At 42.8% G+C, this 27,851-nt stretch overlaps 1 protein-coding gene across 2 annotated transcripts in view; it reads left to right on the forward strand.

The window, feature by feature from the left end:
• Positions 1 to 2,136: 2,136 nt before the first annotated feature.
• plcb1l (phospholipase C beta 1-like) overlaps positions 2,137 to 27,851 on the forward strand; it is a 59,082-nt gene continuing 33,367 nt past the window's right edge. For both annotated transcript variants that reach the window (XR_016118442.1, XM_089021904.1), the window contains exons 1-3: positions 2,137 to 2,441; positions 6,613 to 6,690; positions 14,446 to 14,514. Coding sequence is in view for 1 of the 2 variants with exons in the window: in XM_089021904.1 (XP_088878030.1) it covers positions 2,343 to 2,441; positions 6,613 to 6,690; positions 14,446 to 14,514 (246 nt within the window). In the remaining variant the exon portion in view is untranslated. The remainder of the gene's footprint in view (positions 2,442 to 6,612; positions 6,691 to 14,445; positions 14,515 to 27,851) is intronic.

Consider the following 27,851-nt stretch of genomic DNA (forward strand, 5'->3'; position numbering starts at 1 on the left):
GAGTTGTTGTCAGTGAATAAGCAAAAAGTCAGTGAGGTCTTCTCCCCACAGAGACCAGGAAGTCTACCCGTCCGTCACATATCAAAGTGCAGACTTCTCTGCCCAGCCAAGGAAGCTGCCAACGCACTGAGTCACGGCTGACACATCCTCCCTCAGAGGCTCGCTCGCCACCGGACTAGTGGATGGAAGGCACAAATGAAAGAAAACTGGCCTTCTTAACATCATCGCCCCAGACTCCCCCAGACCAGCCCGACTCCCTCAGACAGACAGATGGTGGCAAGTGTGCGCGGTGGCATCACGCCGTAGAAAGGACTGCATTCATCCCCACCATGTTTTCCCGGGTACGTTGTGCTCGACAGACATGAAAGACCCATGACCGAGAGTGACTCATTCGGGGTGTAAACACAGGAGCGTGTCCTCGACCCGGCGTATTCTCAACCCTAATAAGGGTGTGAGTCATCTGGAGGCCCTTTGAATACAAAGCCCATTTTCAAATGCCGTCACACTCCATCAAGAACCAAAGTTGAAACCTGTCACCGTGGATTTGACAACTTGCCCGAGCCCTTCCACAATCATGTTTTTTTGTTTTTTTTGAGGAACGATGGAGAACTTTCTGGTGGCCACATCGGTGGTGGCTCATGTTTAATTTAAGCAGCAAAGTTAAAGCCCTTCAGGCGCACTTTTTTCGCCAATGACTCACTGGATTTTTTAAAGTGTAGTCAAGGAGAAGGAAACTTAAAAGGCCGAAAGTCAAGTGAGGCCACCAGTTGTTTACTGGACTTGGTTTATTGATGACCTGTCACAGACTTGTCACTTTTTGACAAGGAGACAAGCGTAATTGTTTTATGTGGAATCTTCCTGTTCTGAATACATTTTTGCTTGCTGGGGAAAAGCAGACCTATCAAATATCCACAGTGAATTACAAAAAAAAAAAAGATTTATGAGACAGTTGGAAGATGATTGACAGGTCACTGGCCAATCAAAACAAATAATGTGGCGGTCCGTCACCTGTTAGCAATTAGCATTAACTGTAAAAATGGTGACCGGCGAGGCTTATGGACCTTTTTTGATGACAAAAGATTAACAACGAAAACAAAGAAAAACGTTGTTTGCTAACTATTTTCATTGCAGGATTGTGTAGAGTGGCAATTTTTTTCTGGTTGACATGCCTGCCCAAATCTATTTTTCTTCTCATCGAACTTTTTAGCTCGTCTGGGTGTCTGGATGCCCTCTGCTTTGACTTAGGACACTTTGGGCAAAAGCCAGTCTAAAAAGATAACATGAAGTAGGAAACACTGCTGAGCGGGTGCGCCTTTTCGGTAGCATGAATATACCAGCACAGTTTTTGATTGGGAGGAATGTCTGTGCCATTTGACGGTCATCACTGGACAGCAGAAAGGTTGATGCTGTTCGACAGTCTGCAGGTGGATGAATGCTTGAGGAGCCCGCGATCAGAAGGAGCGTCAGCGCAGACCGTGGATGCGTATGTGGAACTGTCGCTCTTGGAACTGAAGCGGATTTACGTGGGACAGGAGATGTCAATGAATGCTTCAGCTTCATGTTTGCTGTCAACATTTAGCTTGTAGCAGACGTGCACATTTCACCATGACGTCCCCGATCCATAGGTGAAAAGGATGCTTTTATCCTCCTTTCATCTAGAACTGCTTCGTACAACGAAGAGGGTGCAGAAAGTGCTAAAGATTGAATGACTGTGTGTCTCTTGTGTTGTGTCACATTATTTATTTTGTTTTTTGTTGTTGTTTTGAATTCAAGATGGCGCCACGAGAGTGGTTGGCTTTCCAGCGGCTTTCCAGCTGCAAGACTCATAAAGGCTAATCCAATCCAAATACATTCCTCGCTGGCATATATTATTTATCCTCTGCGATACAAAGAATGTTATTGCGGTGCAATGAGCCACTTGAAATTTAGAGACTCTCGTTTGTTTTTGGATGATAGTGTATTATTCTAGTACCCAAAGATACCACCAATCATGGCCTCTTATTACCTTGGACACACGGTGGCGCCAGATCACCTTCAATCATCATTCATTTTCATCTCTCTTTTTCCTCTCCCTCTCTGCCCCTCTCACTATGCCTACTCCAGTTTTTCCAAATCATTCAGACCGTGAAGCTCTTTCGGATCCACTTTCCCGCCCCCTCACACATACACACACACCGCGGTCAATGCGCGGCGCACTGGCGCGTTGAGGGTTTCTGTGGGGGGAAAATATGAATTATTTTTTAAAAAAAGAGTCTTTTTAGGGGCGTGGGGTGCGGGTGGTCCCTAAAGGAACAATACTGCTGACTTTTTTTTCTTTTCCCTCCTCACGCGTGGTGGACTAGATGGCAGGGGCTCAGCCAGGAGTCCACGCGCTGCAGCTCAAGCCCGTGTCCGTGCCTGAGAGCCTCAGAAAGGGCAACAAATTCATGAAATGGGACGATGTGAGTCACCAGCAGAAATTATTTGTGATGTTTCTGCATGCAATCATATGTTTTGCTCTTATTGTTGTAATTATTGGACAATATTATGACACAATGTGCTCGGGCGGATGATGAATGGAGGTGACAGTGTGTTGAGAGCGCAGCATGCTTTGTTTACACGCCATTTAGTATAGTCAGCGCGTCTACATGAGGATGTTATTGAAATTAAACTTGAATTAATTTCTGCGACATGACTCCAGTTGACTAATCGTCATCATAATTAGCATCATCATCATCATCATACTCCCCTTAACCTCCTCGCTCTCTGAGCTTCCTCCCCACCCCACTCTCTGTTATCGTTGCCTGTGTTGGGCTTCAGACAAATGACCTTGATTAAAATTGATTGCATGATTGCATCCGAGTGTCCTGTCAAAAGAATCCACAGTGGAGTAGTCTCTCCATCCGGCAAATAGCCATATACCGTGCATAGCTGCTGCTACTGCTGCTGCCTTTTGCCTACAGCCAAGTAGACAGCAGCAAGCAGCTTCTTCCACTTGATGAAATATCTCATTTGTTGTACCATAGCTGCCCCGCTGCTATTTCATCATTGCTATTTTTTATTGGAATGAATACAAGAAACCACGGGATTTGACATTCTTTAACTCATTCACTGCCAAACGTGCAACACTGTGTCCACTCCAGTGCCAGGGTTTTTGTCATTCTCACTTAAATTGCAGGACCCACAGAATATTGCGTTTTAGGACAACATCAACATTCAATGCAGCGTAAGAAACCTTAGACTCTATTCTCTCATCAGAAAAAAAGGTTTCCTAATGTATATGGGTCTACAGTATATGACCTTGAAATGAGGGCTGTCCAAAATACAACGCAATACATACATATTGTTTTATATAACGCTTTAACAACACCTGAAGCGGGAACAAAGCACTAACATGGGGAAAAAAGGAAATGCTGCTCCCTTGTGGAAGGGAAAAAACATTGCCAGAGGTCTGGCTAGGGCTTTATCGGCATCCAAGCAAGAAAAAACAAAACCGAACTAATACGGAAATGTCATATTTTCAATTCCTGAATAAATTTGGGAATGGCGCTGAATGAGTTTATTATAATGTGCAATTTTCAGTGACTCTTATAATGTGATGTTTTTTAGGAACCTAAATAAAAAAGCACCTGTTTTAGGGGGCCCGAGTAGTTGAATCGAATGCACGTTCTTTAAGATACTCAACTAAAGCAATATACCGAGCAGAGTCGTATGACATATCAAGCCTGAGAAGACGCAAGTAGTGTTGAGGAGTAGCAGGACAAGAATACAACAAGTATTGATGCACATGATTTGTTTTCAAATCCTTTTTTTGCATTTCTTCTCTTGTTCTATGCAAAAGCAGCTCACGACTAAACATCAAAATGGAAAATACAGATCCCGCCAAAATTCTCTGTCAACCATATGAACCAAATTTGATGACACCATAGTTATCCTAGAGAAAATCACCATGTATTTTTTACAAGTGGAACAAATGAAGCATGTGATTATCATATTATTTTGATTTTGTCTCTCGGGAATTATTTGTTTTTAGAAGTCCATGAGGTGTTTCCCCGACCCCTTAAATGCTTGTGTACTGACCGTTTGTGGCTATGGGCTTTTCTCCAGTACAAAATGTCCTCCTCATTCTTTTCCCTGTGAAAATATAACACACTGGGAAAGATGAGCTCAGATACCTTCTCTTGTTTAATTTCCCTGGCACTTCTTCCTTCCTCTTTCCACTCGCTTGTGTGGCTTTATGGAAAGAACCCAGAGACAAGCAGACAGATGGACAGACAAACACAATACTGAAGCTCCGGGGAGATAAATCAAATTTGGTGCTTTTGTAGTTTCAGATGCAACTCTTGAATGTCTCTTAAGAGGAAATTGTGCAGGCAGATAATTGCGGCTCGTTTTGTTCTTGTGCTTCCCCAAACGCAGTTGTGCATTGAGATGCGAGGAACTTGATTTATGAGATATTTTAGATTTATTTTTGCCTTGGCTCGCTAGTGTAAATGTGAGAAACTAGAACCGTGTGGTGACTTTGACATTTTATTCACAATATAGCGTGCTTGTGTATGTTATATTAATCCATAAAGAATATTCGGAGTTGATATTTTAATTAACACAATTTTATTAACCATTCACAAATTCATTCGGGAATTGAAAATTAGAGTGCCATTCCCGAATTTGTTCGGGTTCTGTTTTTTTTCATGCTTGGGTGCCGATAAAGTGCTGGCCATGGCCTTTGGCAATGTTTTTTTCTTTTCCACAAGGGGGCAGCATTTCACTTTTTTCCATGTTAGCGCCTTGTTCCAGCTTCAGCTGTTGTTAAAGCGCTATATAAACCAATATATGTATATTGCATTGTATTTTGGAAAGCTGCCCTCATTTCAAGGTCATATAACTACAGACGCATATTCCTTAGGAAATAACTTGTTTTCTGATGAAAGAAGAGAGTCTAAGTTTTCTTACGCTGCATTGAATGTTGATGTAGTCCTAAAACTCAATATTCTGTGGGTCCTGGAATTTACGTGAGAATGACAAAAACCCTGGCACTGGAGTGGACACATTGTTGCACACGTCTGGCTGTGAATGAGTGAACTGAACCATACAAATCAATCAGGGCCGTCACTCGTTTCGTAGATACACTGCACCTCCTGTATCGCCGCCATATAAGAACTGCCCATGCATCTATTTTAGTATGGCTTTATTTGCGCCTGCGAGCCAACAAACATCCACGAAAATCCACCACGCTTATTACACTGAGGTTCCTCTGCATTCACTTTACTTTTCCTTCTCTAAATTTAACAGGCCAGAACAATCTGAATAACAATTGATCAATGTGACCGTAGTATTAAAAATAAAACCTATATCGACTTTTGCTTGAGGAAAATTGTATTGGCTGCCAATTGTTATGCTTGAGTGCACACGTCTAGTGCATATCTAACATGCATGCCGCATTTGTTGTCGACATAAGTCTCTTGCCTGTCAAGATTGTGCAGCCATGCGACTCAGCCATTACCGTCATGCCCACCGTTGCTGTGCCGGCATCAGCAAGCGGGAAAGCGTTGCCATAGTGCCGCAACTCTACCACATCGTCTTACTGAGGTTGGAACTAGAAAGCTAATAGAATATTGTGCCCTCCGACCCTTTTAATATCAAAGCCTTTGATGCCACCCTCCCTTCCCTACCAGCAGCTCCAGATGGGGTCTCACCTGAAATGCGACGTAGAACAGATGCTGGCAAAGGTCGTGATCGAGACCTTGTTAGAAGCTTGTTTTTTACTTTGAACATTTTTCTCAAGAATGCAGCATAGCCGTCACCAAACTTTAGGACACAATATTTGGGCGAACTTCTTCTTTGTGTCCATTTATTTATTTATTTATTTATTTATTTATTTATTTATTTATTTATTTATTTATTTATTTATTTATTTTTGCACTCATTCACTGCCATTCCAATAATTTATTCGGGAATTGAAAATATGACAGAGCGCCATTTCCGAATTCTGTTCAGGTTTTGTTTTTTCATGCTTGGTTGCCGATAAAGCCCTGGCCTTGTCCTCTGCAAATGTTTTTCCCTTCCACAAGGGGGCACCATTTCCCTTTTTTTCCATGTGAGCGCTTTGTTCCAGCTTCAGCTGTTGTTAAAGCGCTATATAAACCAAATGTATTTAATATTGTACAGCTGCCCCCATTTCTAACTCCAGACTCTTATCATTTAAGAATTAACTCTTTTATTCTGATGAAAGAAGAGAGTCCTAAAACTCAATCTTCTGACGGTCTTGGAATTTGAGTGACAATGACAAAAACCCTGGCACTGGAGTGGACACATGTTTGCACATGTATGGCAGTGAATGAGTTAATATAGCTATAACCAATAATATCCAGCATGCCGCACAGTCAGAATTGTGTGTCTGCCCAAAATTTGGAGTCAACTGAGGTGGAAAAAAATAGAATAATGGCTTCATGCCTCCACTGGGCCTGGAGTGAAATAAAATTCTGGGGGCTCTCTATTTCTGCTGATAGTAAAATATAAAGTCTATTCATTGCTCTTATGGACCCACTCGTGCTAGTGGAGCTTATTTGGAATCCTTCTCAGCAGCTGTACACTTAAATAGACTTGGGCTCAATTGCTCATCTTTTCTTCTAGGACTCCACCACTGTGAGCCCCGTGACGGTAACCGTTGACCCCAAAGGCTACTTCCTCTACTGGACTGACCAGAGCAAGGTAAGGTACCAAAGATGCAAGCAAACTAAAGTGCAAATACAATGTCGACAATAAGAAAGTCTTTCTGGGAAATGGTTGTCAGTTAAAGCATTATCACCTGATTCCCTTGGAGGTAACGGGCTAACCGTAGAACAGAATAAAGCTGAGACATTCTCTCACATTGAATTCAAATATTTGATGAAGGCATTAACCCGACACCCGTGAGACGCGAGCGTTGTCTATTGTTCCTCTCAAAAGTCTCCAAACACGCTCTTGGATTGTCAGCGCGGTCTGTAATAGGTCTGTAAAACTCATTGGTGAAAGAGGAGGATAGACTGGATACCATACAATGAAATAGCCTTCATTGATTTGATCTTAGCCCTCACAAGGGCATCCGGATATGTGCGCGGGCCTGCTAATGTGACTTAACCTGCCCTGAGCGTTAATTAGTATTAGCACGCAGCACAAAGATAGTCAGGGGGGCCTTTGTTGTCGAATATCTTCAGATAGAGACCGTGAAGAAACAAGAACAACCTTCATCTTAGACCACCTGAGGCGCTTTACACTGTGTTTACACCCGCTACATGCGCTAAAGGTCACTTGTAACGTACGCACTGGAGTGTACATCAACAAAAAGGTCTGTTTGGTGCATTGCTCAAGGGTGGGGTGCATTGCTCAAGTGCAAATTGCTTTTTATTCAAATGCGTGTCTTTTCTGGAAATGACTTTGCCACAGGCAATTTGCTTGAACTTGTTTAAAATTGACCGGCAATGCTTTTGTTGGGCAAAAACGTATGTTTTACGTTTTAATATGTTTTTTATTGTGTCAAGACTTACCATACTTTCCGATGTATAAGTCGGACTGGAGTATAAGGCGCACCCCCAATGAATGGTGTATTTTCAAAAAAAATCCATATACTGTGTAAGGCGCACCGGACTATAAGGGGCACCTCCAATGAATGAGAAAAAATGTTTCCAAATATAATATATAAATATATAAATGTTTTCTAAATGTAAGGCACACCACCTTATAAGACGCAACAGTCGAAGCTGGTGTTATCCACTACTTCTTAGAAATGGAGTGAGTTGCTGCTGACAGGAGTTGCAAGACCCGTTGGGGCTCAATATTACTGTCCATATAAGGCGCACCTGCGTATAAGTCACAGGGTCACCTTTTGAAGAAATAACAGGCTTTTGGGTGCGCCTTATAAATCGTAAAATACGGTATATTTTTAAATATATTGCAAGATTAATTTTCATTCGTTGATGTTCAGTTTGTGTTAGGATCATTGCCTATGGACCCCTATTTACTCTCTTGTGGCTTTAACACTGGTCCTCAAAACCGGCGTTACTGGTACCGGTGAAAATCTTTTTTGGACATGTATAATTGCCGCACGTCTTTGCGGATGTTGCCTCATGTTTACAGAGCCGCCGCGTGTTCTCGCAGCACATCTGTTGAGCGGGTCATTTTAAACATGGGGGCAACGCCGCCCGACGGCCAGTTGTTATGCGGCTCTCGGGAGGGGACCGGCGTAATGGCCCACAGAGTAAAAGCATTCCTGAGATTCCTTGAGGAGCTACAACACAATTGCACCAGTAAACCGTGCTGACTGAGGGCCTGCAGATTTAACTTGCCTTGTAAACGGTCTAATAGTCTGTTCACTGTTGTTTACTATCGATCACATATAACATTTCCTTTGTGGAGTAGTCAGGAATAATGACGGTGAAACCAAGCGTATTTTCTCAGTATTCACAGCCGTTAAAATACTTTCACGCTTGCGCGAGGGTATCGTTCAGGTCCTGGTGTACCGAATGAACTGCACACCCGCATAGCCGGCCAACCTCGGACTAAGGACAGGTGCTTCTTTTTGGAGTTTAAAAATAATGAGTGCCGCGGTGTTGAGAAGCCAGCAAAGTGGACAGGGTGCGTAAAATTAACCGTCCTTTTGCTGGAGTTGCCATGCGACTGCTCTCAGGCCACCTTTTCAAATGTCACATTCTATTTCGCTCGGCAGCTTGTTTCCCAGAGAATACCACTCGTTCGGAGAATCATATCATTGGAAGGTGTTGTTTGTGCTTTGTTTCCTTACTTAGCCAATGAACAGAAGCTTGAAAAGGCTTTGAAATGACGTAACTGTGTGTCAACGTAAAACCCCAATAAGTGCTCAACGTATTGGGTATGAGTGACGGGTAGTCTATTCCACACTGTCCATCTCCATTTCTCTGCAATACACGTTCGCGAGATCGCTCGAGCTTTGCAATTTTCCTTGATCGCCTAGCTTGTTGCGCCACTCTCTCCGTCAGCACTCAGAGAGAAGCGAGCAACAACAGCAGAAATAAATCTGCAGCCAATCGAAAGAAAAAGTTAATTTGCCATCGCAGCCAAGTTCCAGCCTGGCGCGGTGTGGTCCCTTTTCCATCATTTGCAACAGAGAGCGACTTTTGAGAGGGACTGAGGGAAAAGTCACAAATTTCCTCCCGGACCTGCATTTTCACCAAGCGACACTCTTGAACACCATTTAATATGCAAATCTTTTGTTTCCACTCTCCAAAGGCATTTCTTCTGGTTTACCGCCAGAAGGCTTCTGATGCTTCCCAGGCCTCCTTCTGCATTGTACGCATCTGTGAGGTGTCTGTAAAGCTTCCAAGACAGAAGTCCTGAGAACCCCTTTACGTAACCTCGGTAGTCAACAGCGCTTGTGATCTGACACCCTGTGGGGAGATAATAACGGAATTTAACTCATTCACTGCCATTCCCGAAGTTTTCCCGATCAAGCGCTCGTCACACCTCTGGCAATGTTTTCTCCTTCCCACGAGGAGGTCGCATTTGCCCATGGTATACCTACCCCCATTTCAAGCTTATATAACTCCAGACCCATATAACTTAGGAATTAACTGTTTTTTTCTGATAAAAGCAGAGAATCCAAGTTTTCTCACGCTTTATTGAATGTTTATGTAGTTCTAAAACTCAATATTCTGTGGATTCCTGGAATTTGAGTGAAAATGACAAAACACATTTTTGCACCTCGTCTGAATGAGTTAATGGAAAATAGAAAGAATCGTTTACGTGAGGTACTGATGCACACGTTTATTGCTTCCCGAGTAGTAACTGGAGTGATTATTAGTTTAAAGGACAACCGACGTCTCCGGACAAGTTGTGTCCATAATTTGTAAAACGGCTTCAAATGACTTCTACTAAGTGTATTTTACAAAGATTCACCGCATATAGCTATATTTTACGTTTTAAGACTCGCGCTGAATATTCAGGAAGTCTTGTTTTTGAGTTAGTGACGAGTCCGTACGTGACGTCACATGTTGCACCAAAAAGCCGCCAGAAGAGGGCGACCAAGCTCCATGGAAGGAATTTATCAGCCTGTGGAAACGGGCTGATTAATTTCTCACAGGAGTTTGGATGCCATTTTCTGCCTCTTTTTTGGTGATCCATTTCCCCCTTATGTTGCCTCAAAATGGCACGGAATAAATTCTTGAATCGATTGCAAACATGAGAGCTTTCCTCTTCAGAACTATTTGAATTATAGTCATAACAGGACATGTAACAAGAAAGCATCTTCTCCGAATCTGAAGCCATTGTTTTGATTCTCCAGCAATGCAAGACATCTTGGCGTGACGTCACACATTGGGGGCAGGACTTTCTGAAAATGCCCAATTCGCAGCTCAATTTTTTGTAGATTTTGGAGACTTTAAGTCATTTTTATTGGTGTTTTGCATTTGAAAAAAAATATCATACTGACTGCGTTTTTTGGTATTTTAGATGCTATAAAACGGTTTTCTGATGTCAGTTAGGAAAAAAAAGTGATGTCGGTTGTCCTTTAAGGGAAAAAAAAAATCACTAGTTCCATTTTTTCAAAAGTGGTTGAGATTAGTTGAAAAAAAACCACGGAATTCTTTGGTAAACAAATTCCACCCTCATATCTACGTTGTTTGTGTAAGCAGTCCACTAGAGATTTTCTATTTCTGGCTATTGCCCCCCTCCACCCCCCCACCCCCAAAAACCCAATTAATTATCTTGAAAAATAAACAATCGATAAAATGGATTCACCCAGCCTTACTGCCTGATGACGGAAAAAAAAAGTTCCATGCATCTTATCCCTATTTTATCCGTTCCTAATTAAAGTGCCTTTACCTGTATGCAGTCATTTATTGATCTCTGAAAATCGTTGATGTCAGCTGGTCTGGATTCATTAAAATCGTTCAGGACTGGATTTGAGCTATGAGGTTTAATCAATCTGAGGGCTCACTCTCCTAAACTGACATTTCAATGTGGTTGCCATAGCATCCAACTTAAAAAAAATAAAATAAAGCTGAATACGCTTTTGCAGACGTTCACGTCATTATTATATTGCGTCACAAAATGTAGATTTTTTTTTTATTACAAAAAAATTGGAAGAATGACAATAATTTGATACATGTACGGTGCACAATAACAAGAGAGAGAGAAATGACAAATGTCCATGTCATTTCCAGAAATGCAGAATGAATCGATCGCGATGGCAATCAGTGCTTAGTGGCAAGCGGCTTCCACTTCACAAGGCCCATTTGTGTGCCGAGCAATTAGCAATTTTTGCTTTCCCACAATTTCCTTTTGTTTCCCACCGCACATCAACGAATGAGCGCCGACCGCTCGAGTGGGCGACTGGAAAGTAGAAAAGGTCTTTAACGCCATCATGGCGGGAGGAGATGGATGTTGAGTGGTGAGTGGGATAGCAAGTAGGCATTATAACCCATAGCCAAGTTTTTCCCCCCTCCATTGAGTGACCTTGTTAATCATTTACAAGCATGTGAAAAGAGGCTGCGGAGCTTGTGTTCGCTCGCGTAAATTTTGAACTCTTGTTATCGCTTTCCTGAGGCCTAAATATTAGATTAGATTAGATTAAATTAGATGAGCCTTTATTCATTTCACAATGGAGAAATTCACATTTCACAGCAGCAAAAGCAAAATACAGGAGCAGGAGCTGCTCATGCGCCGCCATCTTGAAGTCAAAAACAAACAATGCGCTTTCGCAACAGCTGCAGCTGTAACAAAGCGCTTCACATAAAAGTCAACACAAAGCAAAATAATAAAAAAGGAACCTAAAAATGTGGACAGTTGTGCCATCTTAACAACTTTCCCCATGTACTCTATGATGTTTGAGTACAAGACAATCATTTTAGTACATGAAGCAGTTCTAGATGAAAGAGGAGACGTTCAAAGCATTTTCACCAGTGGATCGGAGACGTCATGGTGGAAGGTCTGCTACAAGCTAAATGTTGAAAGAAAACACGAAGCTGTAGCATCCATTGACAAAAGAGATACATATGTGCTCTGCGCTGAAGCTCCTTTCTTCTCATCGCGGGCTATTATATACTATATATGCATACATAATATATATATTTATAAATATGCCGATGTTGTTGAACCTCAAAGGACTCGGTTGCGGAGTTGCTATGCGAGCGCCTATGATGTCGCCGTTGCAGTCTAAATGGAAAAGAGGCTTGTAGGGTAGAAAACAAAATATACAACCTCCAAGGATGTACATTTTCTATGAGTGTGGGCATTCGGGAATCTTGCTGGACTATATGCAGACAATGATGTAATTTTGATGACGGCTGCAGAGTGAAATTCAGCCCTCAAGGTACAATCTACGCAAATGCATTCGCCAAAGTGCCTATTATTGGACTCTGGGGTACCTTATGAAGGTTGTGTTTGGACCTTATCCAGGGAAGTAAAAATGTGCAAGTATGTCACCTAATTGTAAAGTCAAGAGTCAAGGATGCCTACGCAGGGCATTTTAAGACTAATGGTACATGAAAACCACTTTTACACAGATCTCCCCATTTGCATTTGCAAGGACTGTGAGAGTTGATCTTTTACTATGAACCCTGAAAGAATCTCAAACGATTGAAAGATCAGACTAAAGAGGACTGACGATGCAAAGATAAATAACTGAAACTGTAAACGGAGGAATCCGGTGCTGATTTGACGAGATGCTCGCTGTCATCCACGATGGCAGGCGAGCATTAATCTCAGTGAAGCAGACAGATGCCCGCCCAGGGGACAGGTGAGACGTCAGGGGATGGGGGAGAGGGACGTCATGCAACAAAGCGGCGTGATGGACGGACGGCGTTCGCAGTTTTGCTTTCCCTCCTGTCAACCTTCGCCGCTCTGCTATCTGTCAAACGGGAAGTGCACTCTTCTGCCTTCCGCAGTCCCTCGCCGCTCTCCATCCGTCAAGTGCGGGAGCCGGAGTATGTCTGTGCATTTGTGCTCATTTGATTGGCCCGGAGGAACGTGGATACCAGATGGCGCCTTTCAAGAAACCCCCAAAAGGTGTTTGTTCACCCTTTACCAAGAGAAAGACAAGACGAGACAAAGTTACTGGCCCATTTCCTCCCTTTTTTCGTGCAATTTGGCCGTTCATCACAGCGTGTCGGTACCCGATATGATGGATCATCAGCTCAGTATGCAATTGCAATCTGCACTTTATCTCAACGGTCTCTAACTTCCCCTCATTTCCTTTTCCCGCCGCCATCTTTTACCACTTGACCCTCATTAAATATTCAATCTGTGGCTATAACGTCCAGATAATTCAATCGTCCGTCTTTTTGACTTTCACAAAGGCATCCAGTGGAACGGACAGCGCAACCGCTCTCCTCCCACGTGTTTGTGTGCACTCTGAGCAGCCACCCGAGACTTGAGCCTCCCTGTTGTTCTTTACCAAGCTGACGTGTGGATGAGTTGAGCAGCTCTGACTCCCCGTGCGAGCGCCACCTGTTTCCTGGCTGTCAAGTGCCAATTTTACGGGTCTTGGCAACTGCTGTTTCAATTATTTTCGGCTGCCTGGAGCACCTACATATATGGACGCGAGTATGTACGCCTGTATGGTCATTAAAGCTAAAACATGGAGTCAAACAGTGAATCGAGTACCAATACTTGTGCATCTGTGATGAATTCCCTCCAAAAAATCCGGACAAGGTTGTTCTTGTTGCGAATTTAAACAACAACAACAAAAATAAATGTTTTCCATTCGACAAAAGCAGCATATTGCACATACGTCACGGCGATCCGCAGCCAGACAATACCGCCCGCGGTCGTCGGAGGTTAAGCACGGTCATTAATTTCACTATTTTCTCCCCCCAGCCCCCAGCTGGTACCGCTGCTCGCTTCCCAGGTCTGCCGCGTAGGCTAATGGTCTTCAGTTCTTTTTTTTTTAAAGTATTGTTATTTATGTACGTATTTATTTTTATGCTGGCCGCTGCACTTTGAAAAGGCGGAAGGAGGCGAGGCGCACGTGATTTGATGAACAATATAAGTCGCATGCGAGTCGCTGGCATCAATTACTGTGTGATCCTCTCATCTTTAATCCCCACGAAAAAAAATCGCAAGGAAAAAGCTGATAGAACATTTCCATTGGGAAGCATTGGCCACAAGAAAAAACGAGCGACCTCGCAGTGTCTCAAGACATTACCAATAGAAAAAATAATAAAAAGTGTTTTTCTATTTGCTCATAAAATACAAGAACAAGCGACGGGCAGCAATGAAATCTCCCCAGTTTGCATAGTGCAAGCGTTTGAGTCAAATTGCCTATGTCGAAAGGGCCGCTCTTTGATGTCATTCCGGAGGAACAACGGCGGCGGACAGGAAGCAGCTTGCTAATGTGATACGCCCCCAGGAAACCTTTTTATTGAACAAACGGCAACAAAATTAACATGTGACAAGCACATTCTTAAACTCTTTCCAACGACGATGCTGACTGTGATGTTTTTTTGTCCCCTGCAGGAGACCGACTTACTGGACATAGCTTACATCAAAGATGCCCGCAATGGAAAGTGCACCAAAACTCCAAAGGTGAGCCCAAAAAAAGTTTCCAGTATTAATTTGCAATGGACAAAAAGACTGAACGCACTACAGTTTATTCTCAACGGCGCATGTGACGGCTAAGATGGCCGACGTCTCGGAAATCCATTACCGCGAGATGGAGACTAGCTGTCTGTTGTGATGAGTGAGGCCGGCAGAATAAGGAAGTGGGGAAAACCGAGGTGAAAGGATGTAGCACATTGAGGTCAAGATGATTAAAGTCATAAGTCCGAAGCGTATGTGGAACTGTCACGGCTTGGAATTGAAGCGGATTTAAGTGGGACAGGAGATGTGAGACAGTCTCTTTTCATCAATAGATGCTACAGCTTCATGTTTGCTTTCAACATATAGCTTGTAGCAGACACGCACATTTTACCATGACGTCCCTGATCCACTGATGAAAAGGATGCTTTGATCCTCTCCTCTTCCATCTAAAACTGTTTCATATGACAAAGTAGGTGCAGAAAGTGTTTAGGATTGATCTTCGTGTCGTCATATTATTATTATTATTATTATTATTATTATATTATTTTATTATTTTATTTTTCTGTTCTTTTCACTTGAAGATGGCACCACAAGAGTGGCTGCCTTTCCAGCAGCTCCTGGATTTTGTTGTTCTATTTCTTCCTTTTCTTTTCTTGTCCTCTTCCATCACTTTGCTGCTTTGAAATGTAAATTTCTTAACTGTGACACAAATAAAGGCAAATCTAATCCAATCCACTTTTTTTTTAAATATTCAACAATTATTATAATAATATAATATATATAATGATTGTACTTTTTCTTTTAAATTACAGTCATTTTCTTTCAGGCGTGCGGAGTGCAAAATGCCCCCACAAAATTGCTTGCCATTTTTTTGATATCATAGCTGAATGACACCCACTTTAAAAATGTTGCCTTGAGATGATAAAAATCAATACCACTGATCGATAGTGGCAATGTATCATCACTCTGCGCGAGTGGAAGTAGAGCGAGCGAGTGAGCGAGTAAGAGGGACAGACTTCTTCCATCCCCATTTATTTATTTCTAATGTTTTTATGTGGATTTCTACGGCGGCCAAATTGCCCTCAAACCAACATGGCAACCTGCAGCTTTGCGCCCCCAGTCGGGCGCAGTCACGCTCCACAGGCAGCGTGTAATTAGTCATGGCTGCATCTCACTTTGCTTTTTTTTTTTTACTTTTTCGGCAAAACAATGTGGCTCATTGTCTCATTGGCTTGCCACCATCTCCGCGCCCCCTCAACTACGAGCGGTCGCTGCTCGTACGTGACTCACTCTCCCCAGCCTGATGGAGGCGCATTGATGACTGTTATTGTATGCGCTTTATACCTATGTCGCTCCACGCGTGTTAAAGTAGTGGATCCTTTCTCATTACTGCAACACTGATGCAAATTGAGCAACATATGTTCTTTTTCCTCCGACAATATGACATTGTTTTGGGTGAACATTGCGGTGTTTAACTCACTCACTGCCATTCACGGATTTATTCGGGAATTGAAAATATGACATTCCCGAATTTGTTCGAGTTTTTTTCATGCTCGGGTGCAAATACAGCGCTGGCCATGGACTCTGGCAATTTATTTTTCCCTTCCACAAGGGTCTGCATTTCCCTTTGTTCCATGTTAGCACTTTGTTCCAGCTTCAGCTAATGCGCTATATAAACCAATGTGTATGTATTGCATTGTATTTTGGACATCCACCCTCATTTCAAGCTCATATATCTCCAGAACCATATAACTTAAGAATTAACTCTTTTCTTCTGATGAAAGAAGAGAGTCTAAGGCCGGGCTGTCCGAGTCATTTTTTGAAGCGGGCCACATTGTAGTTATGGTTTCCTCTTGAGGGCCGTTATGAATTTGGGCGCACCATTAGAATGTTTAATGCCCTCCACATATTACATATAGAGCGCACAACAAATTAATGAATAACTAGTTTTCAAATCTGAAGTCATGAATAATGATTGTTAATATGGTTTACATGGGACAATTTGAAATTTTGGTTCGGACTTTAGCAAGCATCATGGAATTTCACAAGTCTGATTTGCTTTCGCGGGCCAAAAAAATGTTGTGGCGCGCCGGATTTTGCCTTGAATTTGACACCTGTGGTATAAGGTTTCTAACGCTGTATTGAATGTTTATTTAAAAGTCAATATTTCGTGGAATTTAAGTGACTATGACAAAAACCCTGGCACTTGAATGTATAATAATTCAAATTCTGTATATTGTAATTCCAATTCACTTTGTGTATGTTGGAAGAAGATACATTTGTAAAAAGTAATCATTTAGTAAATCACATAAGGAAAACAAAATTCAAAACTGATCAACCTGATGAAGTCAGTGACTGTAAGTAAACACACGCACACACACACACACGCACACACACACGCACACACACACGCACACACGCACACACACACACACACACACACACACACACACACACACACACACACACACACACACACACACACACACACACACACAGATGAGTGACTATGTCCTTGCCGGCACTAATTAGCATGTACCCACCCGGCCGTCATTTACGCTGATTAGATTGGTGGCTTGTCAGAGCAACGCTTTGTACGACAGGGTGGATCTCCGTGTCAATCACAGACAGGCAGAGGGACGTGTTGTCTTCTTTTCTTCATTTCCCCAACTCTGTGGTTTATTTTTAGTGCTTTTGTGGTCGTCACAGAATGTTCCCGCTGCGGTGGCGACGACGTGCATGCCGCCACTTTCATTTTTGTTTGCTTATGTGGCCAAGTTCTCCAAAAGCATCGTTTCTGCTACTCTGCTTAGTTTAAGTTTTAGATTATACCTATGTATTGAGTTTTAGGACTACATAAGCATTCAATACAGCGTTAGAAACCTTAGATTTTCAGCAGAAAGGAAGGGTGAATTCTTACATTATATGGGTCTGGAGTTATATGAGCTTGAAATGAGGGTGGCTGTCCAAAATACAATGCATTACATACATATAATAAGAATAAGAATAGTAATAATTTCATTCATAAGCGCCTTTCAAAACTGTCACGGTCACTTTACAGTCACAGGATAAGTTTTTCTGTGTGTGAGCAGCGGCAGCAGCCACACGCGCCAGCGTTCACTCAACCCGGAAGTAATGCGCTTTAACAACAACTGAAGCTGGAACAAAGCGCTAACATGGACTAAGGTGAAATGGATTGGATTGGATTGGATTGGATTTGCCTTTATTAGTCTCGCAGTGGAGAAATTTACATTTTCAAATGCTGCCCCCTTGTGGAAAAGAAAAACATTGCCAGAGGCCATGGCCAGCGCTTTTTTGGCACCCAAGCATGAAAAATCAATACCCAAACAAATTCGGGAATGGCGCTCTATGTCATATTTTCAACTCCCGAATAAATTTGTGAATGGCAATGAATGAGTTAAATGGCTGCCCAGTATGGCTTCCCGACAAAGCCAGTTCACAGCTCACCCCCAGTAGACTGCTGCTAAATGCGGCTCAAACTTGTGTGTCTGCAGCCTTGTAACAGGATCTGGGTAAAGACCAGCAGGCCCTCAACCGGGTAAAGCCTCGTCTGTGTTCTATTCACTCTGAGGAAAAATCAAGACATACACCTGGACATACTTTCAAAGTGTAATTTTCCAATCATGCATTGAGGTGTGCGGCGATAAGGACTTATTCGGTATGTTGTTGTTGGAAAAACACTGATTCGCACTTGAAAAAAATGTCAACAGACCAACCCACCCATTAACTCATTTAGAGTATGAAAGCCCTCAATGGGCTACTTTCAGTTCTGCTGTTATTTTCTCATGATGTCATCTCATGGTCGCACGTTGAAGCTAAAAACCCATTTTTGCAACTAGTGACATACAAGGAACAGAGCAACACACCGCATTGCACCGTATGTGTCCCGCCGCAGCTGCCTCAAGGCGCGTGTGGAGAAAGATGATATCATGACGATGTCATGCTGCTATTCTCGGTATGCGTCGGTAGCCGTCGTTAAATGGGGCTAACAGTCATAAGTGCAAGGACAACGGGATTAGCGCCAAAATCATTAAAGCCATGCAGGGGCGATGTACTTACTTGGCTGCATCTTATATGATACGTTTCTCCGAATTGTGGTGCCTTTTTGGTGTACATCCCATTTATATGATTGATTAACATCTGACGATGAAAAGCCTCGCAGACCCAACCCTAAATAAAATACGCCCAACTATCACACTCAACCTTCTAGACTGAACTCCGGTTCCATTAAAGCATAGGTGTCAAAGTCAAGGCCTGGGGGCCAAATCTGGCCCACCACGTCATTTTATTCGGCCTGCGAAAGCAAATCAAACTTGTGAAATTCCATGATGCTTGCTGAAGTCCAAATCAAAATTTCTAATTGTCCCATGTAAACCACAATAAGAGTCATTATTTTTAACTTCAAATTTGAAAACTAGTTATTTATGAATTTGTCGTGCGCTCTATATGTGATGTGGAAAAGATTAAACATGCTAATGGTTTCTCCAAATTCATAATAGCCCCTGAAAGTAAAGCGTAACTACCATGTGGCCCGCTGCAAAAAATGAATTTAACACCCTTGCATTAAAAGATTGCATTGATTATTGATTTCCATAAAAGTATTCGTCACCTGTTGGGAAAGCGGCCAACGAATAGAAATGGCGGGGTAAAAGGTTAGCTTAGCGTGACAGACCAGTTTGGCTTTGGCTTAGTTCTTCGATCAATGGCTCCGATTAATTCGCGCTGCGTGCCATTAACGCCTGGCGAGAAGTCGAAGGGGAGGTGAGCTAGCCGGCTCTTAGACTCTCTGATCCACCAAACAACATGAAATGGAGAGCGCAGTGATGGACACAGATTGCTCTCTCTGTGAAAAAGAAGTCCAAAAGACTACAATGGCACATCTGTTCCTCCCCCCTCCCAATTTCCCAATCGGAATGCCTCTAATAGACCGTTACTTTGTCTTTGAACTTCCAGAGTATCTTAGCTTGTATTCCAAAGGAAGAGAAGAGAAGGATATTGCTTTTCCAAACACATAAGCTGCATTAAGCCTTTTGTGAACAATTTGCCATGTGACGATTGATTTGTCTCGGCGCTCCAAAATGCACAATGTAAATACACCGTGAGCCATAGTAAACCTCTCAGACAATTCACAAACAGCGCTTGAGATAGATTTTGAGTTCACAGAAGGCCAAATGTAGTGTTGCCGAATGAAGGTCAGAAAGTTCTGCAAACGTCTCTGAAACTGAAATCAAACATGAGTGCCAGCCTCAGGGACTATCAGCGTCTAAACTCTAGCCGATAAAATCAGATGTGACATTTTGTTAAACGCAGCAAATGTTGACATTGGCAGACCTTGGAGATGATCCAATAAGCCAGAAGTGTCCGGGACAAGCTGAGCAACAAATACAGTGGCTTGAAAGTCAGCATTTTATTCAAAGCTGACTGTCTTTATAAGCCTCTGTCACCATAAGGTAGAAGAAACTATTTTCTGCACTAAACTCTTACCTGCGGACGGGTGACAAGTTCTTTAAGCTCTGAAAAATCTGGACCAACATTTGTGACAGCAGTGGTAGGCCGTGCATGTCAACCCTAGCCCTTGAGTAATGCTATGTCTGAATCAATCCACGGCTGCGAGTGTGGTGTGATTAAATATACGTCCACGAGAGGATGTCGTTAGCCAGGAAATAACTTGTAACTTGAAGAAACTTGAGAAATACTGTCATTAAACTGTTCACATTTTTATGAACGTGTTGATTCATGATAACCTCATAAAATTGCAATATTATTTGCAATTTTTGCTAGCTTCGGAGCTGTCCAACCTTAATGATGTCCATCTATTCTTGAAAAGTCCATCTTGAAAATGTCTTTACGAGCAAATCTGCAACCAAATCCATTTCTTCTCCTCCTTTAGCCATTTTGGGTTGACAAAAACACTATTAAATCAATACAATATACAGTAAAGTCTCGTTATATCGATATCGGTTATATCGATAGTACTGCTTATTAAAATACTATTTCTATGAACACAAGGAGAAAATTTACATGCCGCAGGATTGGATATATCGATAGTCCGGTTATATCGATATTTTTTCTGACTCCCGAGAATATCGATATAACGAGACTTTACTGTATTTGCTTATGCAGCTCGAAACAGAGACAGTGTGCTAGCTCTGGCCAGTATGCACTTATCACTAGCGGTTAGTGATAATATGATTGGCTAGTGACTAGCTAATCATGTGACTGGCCCATCATAGTTTGCGAAAACTGACGTTTCCAGTGCCTTCCAGCTGGCCTTGGGTTGCCAACTCAAACTCTGTTTAGTTGAAGCAACAGTTTCATCGACATTGATTTTTATGCTCCAGGGCCTGCAGACCTGATTGTGAAGGCGTCCAGGTAGATTTCTGACCCTGCTAACAAATGATGGAAGCAGCACAAGCTGAAAGAAAAAGTGGAATTATTTAATAAAAAAATCCTGGACAAAATATAATTAACATAGACTGTGATTCAGATATTTTTAGGCCAGCAGAGAATGCTTTGCTGGCTCTGACGGCCCACCACTGTGGTACAGTGTCCATTTACTATTTATCATGGCTACCTTTTCTACAATCAGTAGCCTCTCAGTTTATTTCGAAACCTTGTCTGCATCCAGTCAGTTGACCTCATTTGACCTTTTTTGGCACTCTAATTATTTATATGTGAAAAAAAAAATCACCAATCACACCCGCATCGGCAGCGAACAGCTCTTCCTCCATGACAGGCTTGACACATGCCTGGCTGTACGCGATCCACCGGGTTTGTTACCACGGAAACCGCCTGTAGATGAGAACAAGAGGTAACGAGGGCGGCCAAGATTCTGTGGTACACCCCCTTTTTCCTCTCAGTCGTCTGCTGTAATTGAAGATGATGTGTTAATTAAACGGGTTGTCATCGCATTGAAGCGACCCAATTTAATATTGCTTTTTTCTCCTTTTCCTTGTATTATTTTTTGTCGCTCCAGCGATCACGATGTGGTTCTGTTTCATCAACATCCTAACTTCCTTCCCGATTAATGATGCCACATCCGCAGTCGCCCGAGATAGGAAGCGCTTCAAAACAGTATTTTCCTACCACGATTCTCAGAGAAAGCGCTTTGATTTTAATTGGCAGTAAAAACACGCCTGAAAGTGACTCATCGCATTGATTGAAAAGTGTGAGTCATTTAAATGACGCAGGCGCTAAAGGCGCGACGCTAATAATCGTCACTTTGGAGTTGATTCTCACTTGCGGTTACGTAAGAGCAATCGCCGGCGACCAACTTTCTCCGTGTCGTCTACCGATTGGCTGTATTTTAATTGGGCCCCGATCGATAGAGTTGAGCATCACCTTGTTATCATTCATCTTTTTTTATAAGGGACAAGCGTTAATGGTGGGTGGATCAAATGATGGCTCAGCACTTTGGAATTTATATATATTGCTAAATCACCGCCACGGTCACACCAGTCAGCCATTAATCACAGAGGTGAGGCGAGAGTGAAACATCGCGAGCCAGCTTAATAATCATTTTCAGTAGCAACTGTGTGTGCATGAAGCCTTGAGTAGGCAGCCGTCAGAAAGTGGTCTCACGAGCCTTGCTTGTTTTGTGGTTTTTGTGTTGTTTTTTGTGTTTTCCTTTGTCACTTTGATTTGTTGTGTGGAACATATACGGATTGTTTTTTATCCCACACACAGTCATTCAATCTTAAAATCTTAAAAGCTGCTTGGAATTGAAGCGGATTTACGTGGAACAGGAGATGTGAGACCGTCTCTTTTCGTCAATAGATGCTACAGCTTTGTGTTTGCTTTCAACAGTTAGCTTTTGGCAGGCGTGCACATTCCGCAATGATGTCTCTGTTCCACTGGTGAAAATGACGCTTTTTTTCATCTAAAACTGCTACATGCAACAAAGAGGGTACAGATTGAATGACGGTCTGTCTTTTGTTGTGTTACATTATTTGTTATGTTTTTTTGTTGTTGTTTTGACTTCAAGATGGCAACGTGAGAGTGGCTACCTTGACAGCAGCTCCTGTATTTTGTTTTTTCACTTCTTTCATTCATTTCCTCTTCCTTCCACAACTTTGCTGCTGAAAAGGCTAATCCAATCCAATATATGTGCGTGTGTGTTAGCACTTATGTGTGTTATATTCTCCTTTGGTGCCAAGAGACATAATGTGAAAGTGCCACATTGACCCTGACCGTATTCTTTAGGTTTTCGGAAAGGGAATAGAGTGGCAATGAAAACTCACTTTATTCCCAACCATTGTCTCATTCTCATTCCATCTGTTGTTTGGATAATCGTCTTTCTCAGCGCACGGGCATAAAAAAAGCCAAGGTCTCTTAGGGTCGTAGCAAATCCCAAGGTTCGTTTGAAGTCACAGTCCTTCTCTGGCGCGCCTTCTGTGAAGCCCGCTTGGCGACCTAACCACCGGGGGCAGATGGCTCAAAGATGTCCCAATCAGCGGGATGTCTTCATCACGCTGCAGCTACTCATGTCCAATAGCTAACTGGTGACCACAGGCATAAATCCTCACGGGTAGATCATTGCGCTCATTGCCAACTTTCATTCAGTTTCTAATGAAATTCGTAATTCAGCTGATCAGTTGATGCTTCTTCATCTAGAACTACTTCATGCAACAAAGAGGGTACAGAAAGTGCTAAAGATCGAATGACTGTCTCTCTCTTTGTGTTGTGTCACATTATTTGTTATTTTGTTTTTTAGTTATTTTGACTTCAATATGGCGCCGCGAGAGTGGCTGCCTTTACAGCCCCTCCTGTATTTTGTTTTTCTACTTATTTTCTTTTACTCTTCCTGTCATAACTTTGCTGCTGTGAATTGTAAATGTCTGCAATGCGAAACTATTAAAGCCATACATTCAATGAGCCAAGCGAAACAGTCCAAATCAACCACAAAACATAATACAACTTGCAAAAACAAATATATTTTTTACCCCCTATAACTGCCCTAAGCAAAGCCAGGCTCCCCCCTCCATCCCTCCCCTGACCTGAGGGCAAGTCTACAATGGGGACTCTGAGTAAATAATTGACAATGCAGCCCTCTAGCTGTTGCCTGTGACCTGCTGGTGGTGGAGCTTGGAGGAAACATATGCCCACTTCCCCCTTGAACTCTTTCCACTGGCGCTAAAACCACCTTCTGTGTCCCAATATTTTATGCATTCCGGACACGAAGCAGATCCCTGCTGTCATGACATTTTTTTTAATTCATTTTCAGCAGAGGTGTTTTATTTAATAATGGGGGACATTACTCGGCAGTTGGGGGACTGTGTAACAACACTGCATGCCAACATGTTCGATTATGTAATAAAGTGAAGCTGGAAGGAGATGATTTAAGATGGAGATTTGCTCCATTAGAAACATTTCTGACAGAATTTAATGAGGTGAAGCTATGTTCACCCCCACCGTGCAAGTTGAATGCTTCACCTGTGGACATTTTGTCACCTGTTTAGAGAAGTTTGCTGCCAGTATTCCGCCAGCATTGTGCCGCCTCGAGTTAATGAGTGCGCTGCAGGACATCCAGTGTAATTACCGTAGTTATGTACCTGCCACTTTCTCTTGGCCGCTAGCTGTTTTAAGTGCCCAACATCACCCGCTTGACAGACAGCTCGGGCCCAAACGGGCTTCGTCTAGCTTGGAAATTGATGCGGATGAGTCACAGCGAGTGGGTGAGCATGCGAGGAGAGTGGAACACCGAGGACAAAGCAGCAAGGAAGAAAAATGCTTTTAAGCATGGTTGAACTATTGGGTACACTTTTTTCTTCTAATCTCACACCTGTTCTTTGTTTCTTTTACAACGTAGTTCTGACTCAATTTTATTATTTTCCAAGTAATTTTAAAACACAATATCTTGTAAAACAAGCGGTTCATGTCGCCTTGTCACGAATGGATGCAGTCATTCTGCTTTCGACTTACCACAAGCAAACTCCACATAACCTCCTTGTTAGAGGTGCCAAAAAAAAAACTCAACTGTAATTGTTCCAGACACACCCCCAAGCATCTGCCGCTTGATGAAATTCTGCAGCCATCGTATTTGGCAGGTTATGCAACTGAAGCTTGGAAGATGAAGTCTAGCCTATTTGGTCTCGTGTGATTCTGTAATGAGGTGAGTGCTTGAAAGCGCGTGTGTTGAGACTGATGGAGTTGACGTGCAGGAAGTGCGCGTGGCAGATAGAGCGCTTCCACCTCATCAAACGCGAAGCCCCCTTGCCCCTTTACGCCTCTCTGACTTTGCCTGCACACTCAGTGGGAATGACTTTTTTTGTTTTATTCCTCACTGTCGCTTACTCTAAAACTTTATTTGCACAATTTACCTCGTTAGCCTGCATTTAATCTTCAAAAGGCTTTACAGTGTGTGGTTCAAAGGGACACACGGCCGTATGTTGGAAAGCGCTTATCATTGCAGTTTCTAACTTAACTGCACATTACAAAAATAAAAGCATACAGTCATACCTCGGTTTTCAAACGTCTCGATTCACATCCAATTGGGTTTTTGACCAAAAATTTAGAGTTTGTTATGCCTCACTTTACATCCGAAATTCCCTTCTCGACCAAACTGTTTGCACTTGAATGCGCCACTAGACTGTCCTCCGCTTCCTTATATGTCACTTTCGGTATCTTGAATGCGCCACTAAACTCTCCTCTGCTTCCTCATATGTCACTTCTGTGGTTGCATTCCATTGTGAGCAACGTACAGTATTTTTATTGTTAAATAAATATTTACAAAACAAGTACAAAAAAAGTAGTCGAGTTTCGCTGAGAGTTTAGCTGAGATTTCCGGAAAGTGGACGTTATCCTTGTGTAACGTCCCATTGTGAGCAGACATTTTTGTATTGTTCTTAAACATCGAAACATAAAAAGACAACACCGTTTTCTAGATTTGAAACGGATTACATTTTTTTTACATTGATTATAATGGGAAACATTATTTCGGTTTTCAAACCACCTTTTGGAATAGATTATGGATGAAAACCGAGGTATGACTGTACTTCCCATCTGTGAATAAAATGTTTCAATTTCCTCACTATTTCCGTAGCTTTCTTCCCCTCATCATCTCGCCGCCATCACGTGCGCCCTGTCAAAACACTCGAGGCTGCATTGACTGCATCATGCAAAGTGCTTATTTCGCGTTCTGCATCGCTATGATAGTAAAATTCATTTAACATTTTTCATCCCAAGCAAATTATTGAAAAGGATGATAGAGTGTGAGTGAAGAGCTCCTCGGTGGCAGATTAGCGACGTTTAAAGATGATTTACTTATCAGGATCGCCGTGATTGGCAGACAGACACCCAGATGCAATCAAATCGGTTTCCTGAGTGAGTGCATACAAATGTAACAAAATCCTAAACTCAAAGCCTAAACCGGTGAGGCGGCAATCGTTGGCTCTAGAGCGCCATGCGGCTCCTTCGAGCCACCCTAGTGGTTCCCTAGAGACCCCTCCTTTAAACTAAACCTGATGTTAAAGGTTCCAGAATGACTTTTGTTCCATTCCGCTACATAATTTCACTTTCTTTTGGTGGAAAATAGGTTCAATTAATTTCACACTCAAGATCGATGCATCTCAAGTGTGAAGTCGCCGGCCCGGAGGCATCCTAGCGCCTCAGTGGCTTTTCGGCACTGCCTTGTGAAGAATGACTGCTGTAAATTGGCACAAGGCTATGATTGGATTATTCATGACCAAAGGATGAGGAATACATTGGTTGTATAACTGCTCTTTTGAAAAAGACATTTTTCACGCTGCTCGGCTCTGGAGTGCGTCACAAGACGAATGTACCCCAGAGCCAACGTTCGGCGAGACATGAAAACTGGAGGCTGTTGGCATACGGCCTTTGAAGAATGACACAAGTGAAGTACCCGTCAACACTTCGTTATTGGAGCATCCGTTCATCCGTTTTGTTCAACTTTTTCAGTCAAGACGAAAGCCAATCTTCTTCTTTTCCTTTCGGGTTTTCCCTTGCGGGGTCGTTATAGCGAATCAGTGTCCTCCATCTTCAGAGGTTTGATTCGCATGTTTGTTTTGGCCAAGCTTTTACGTCTGATGCCATTCCTGACAAAACCTCTGTATTTATCTGGGCTTGGGACCGGCACAATAAGACACTTATGTCCTCTTGTGGCTACAGGTCAAGACGAAGGCCAATAGCGTTCATAAATGTTTTCCTTCTTGTGGGGCGGGGGGTATAAGAAGTCTTCTTCTCTCCTGACTGTCGTGCCAGTTTGAAAAATGTCACCTGAGGTAAACTTGCTGTCATTGCAACGGTTAGGAAATTTCTTCAGACAGATAGCAAAAAAGTAGTAATGCAATATTGTAACTTGTCTTTGAGTTTAGCCTACCATAGAGTGGTTCGTTGGCTTCAAATCTCTTCGGGTATGGTGCATGGTCCCTTTTTTCTGTCATCTACCCGAGGTGTCTAGCATCACTCAGGATTAGGGCGTTGAACATCTCCTGGGGGGATGAATCGGCAGAACTGGCAACCGACAGTAGAAGACGCAATGACATGTCATGCTCAAGATCCCATCCATCAATGTCAGATATGTATTTCTTGCCGGCCGTGACCTATGAATTGTCCCTGCGGGTGTCGGTCACACTTTGTTATGAGAGCGATCAAACATGCAGCCTTCAAGACATGGGGGTGTTGCCATGCACTCATGGGGAGTGGGTGCAACTTTCTCAGAGATTTGCACGTGTTGTCCATGAGCTCACCAGAGACTGTCGCCCCTGTTCGGGTTATGAAAGGTTTCCGCGCCATTAAATAAGCTGTTTGATCAGTTGGGAAGCTTTAAAGCTCAACTACACGCCCACAGCGAGCGAGAGAGGGGGTTTGGTGAGGGAAGCTTTGGTGCTACTGAAGTAAGGGTGTGAATCGGAAAGGTTTTCAAGTTATTCTAGAGGGGCTGGATTTGTGTTACCTCTGCCTGAGTACTTTGCGAGAAAAAACATTCATGGTGTGTGAAGCTGTAAAACGTGCTAACCTTGCGAAGGAAGTACTTCCTGCTTATCGGGCATCGTTTGATGTTTCCCCCAAATACGGTTTGCCATGGTCTTGTTGAGAGGGCAGCATGCTGAGACTGTGGTCTCGCTAGGACGAACAATAGATGAATCATCCAATTTGCTGCTGTTGGACACTGCGGCTGCATGGATGCATGGCTTGAGGAGCCTGCGATGAGAAGAAAGGAGCATCAGCGCAGGGCACCGATGTAGAACTGTCGCGGCTTGGAATTGAAGTGGATTTACGTGCGAGAGGAGATGGGAGACAATCTCTTTTCGTCAAGGGATGCGACAGCTTCGTGTTTGCTTTCAACAATTAGCTTGTAGCAG

Source organism: Hippocampus bargibanti, linkage group LG19, assembly GCF_051943395.1.
Source record: "Hippocampus bargibanti isolate YZ-2025 linkage group LG19, ASM5194339v1, whole genome shotgun sequence".
In the NCBI taxonomy this organism is placed as follows: domain Eukaryota; kingdom Metazoa; phylum Chordata; class Actinopteri; order Syngnathiformes; family Syngnathidae; genus Hippocampus; species Hippocampus bargibanti.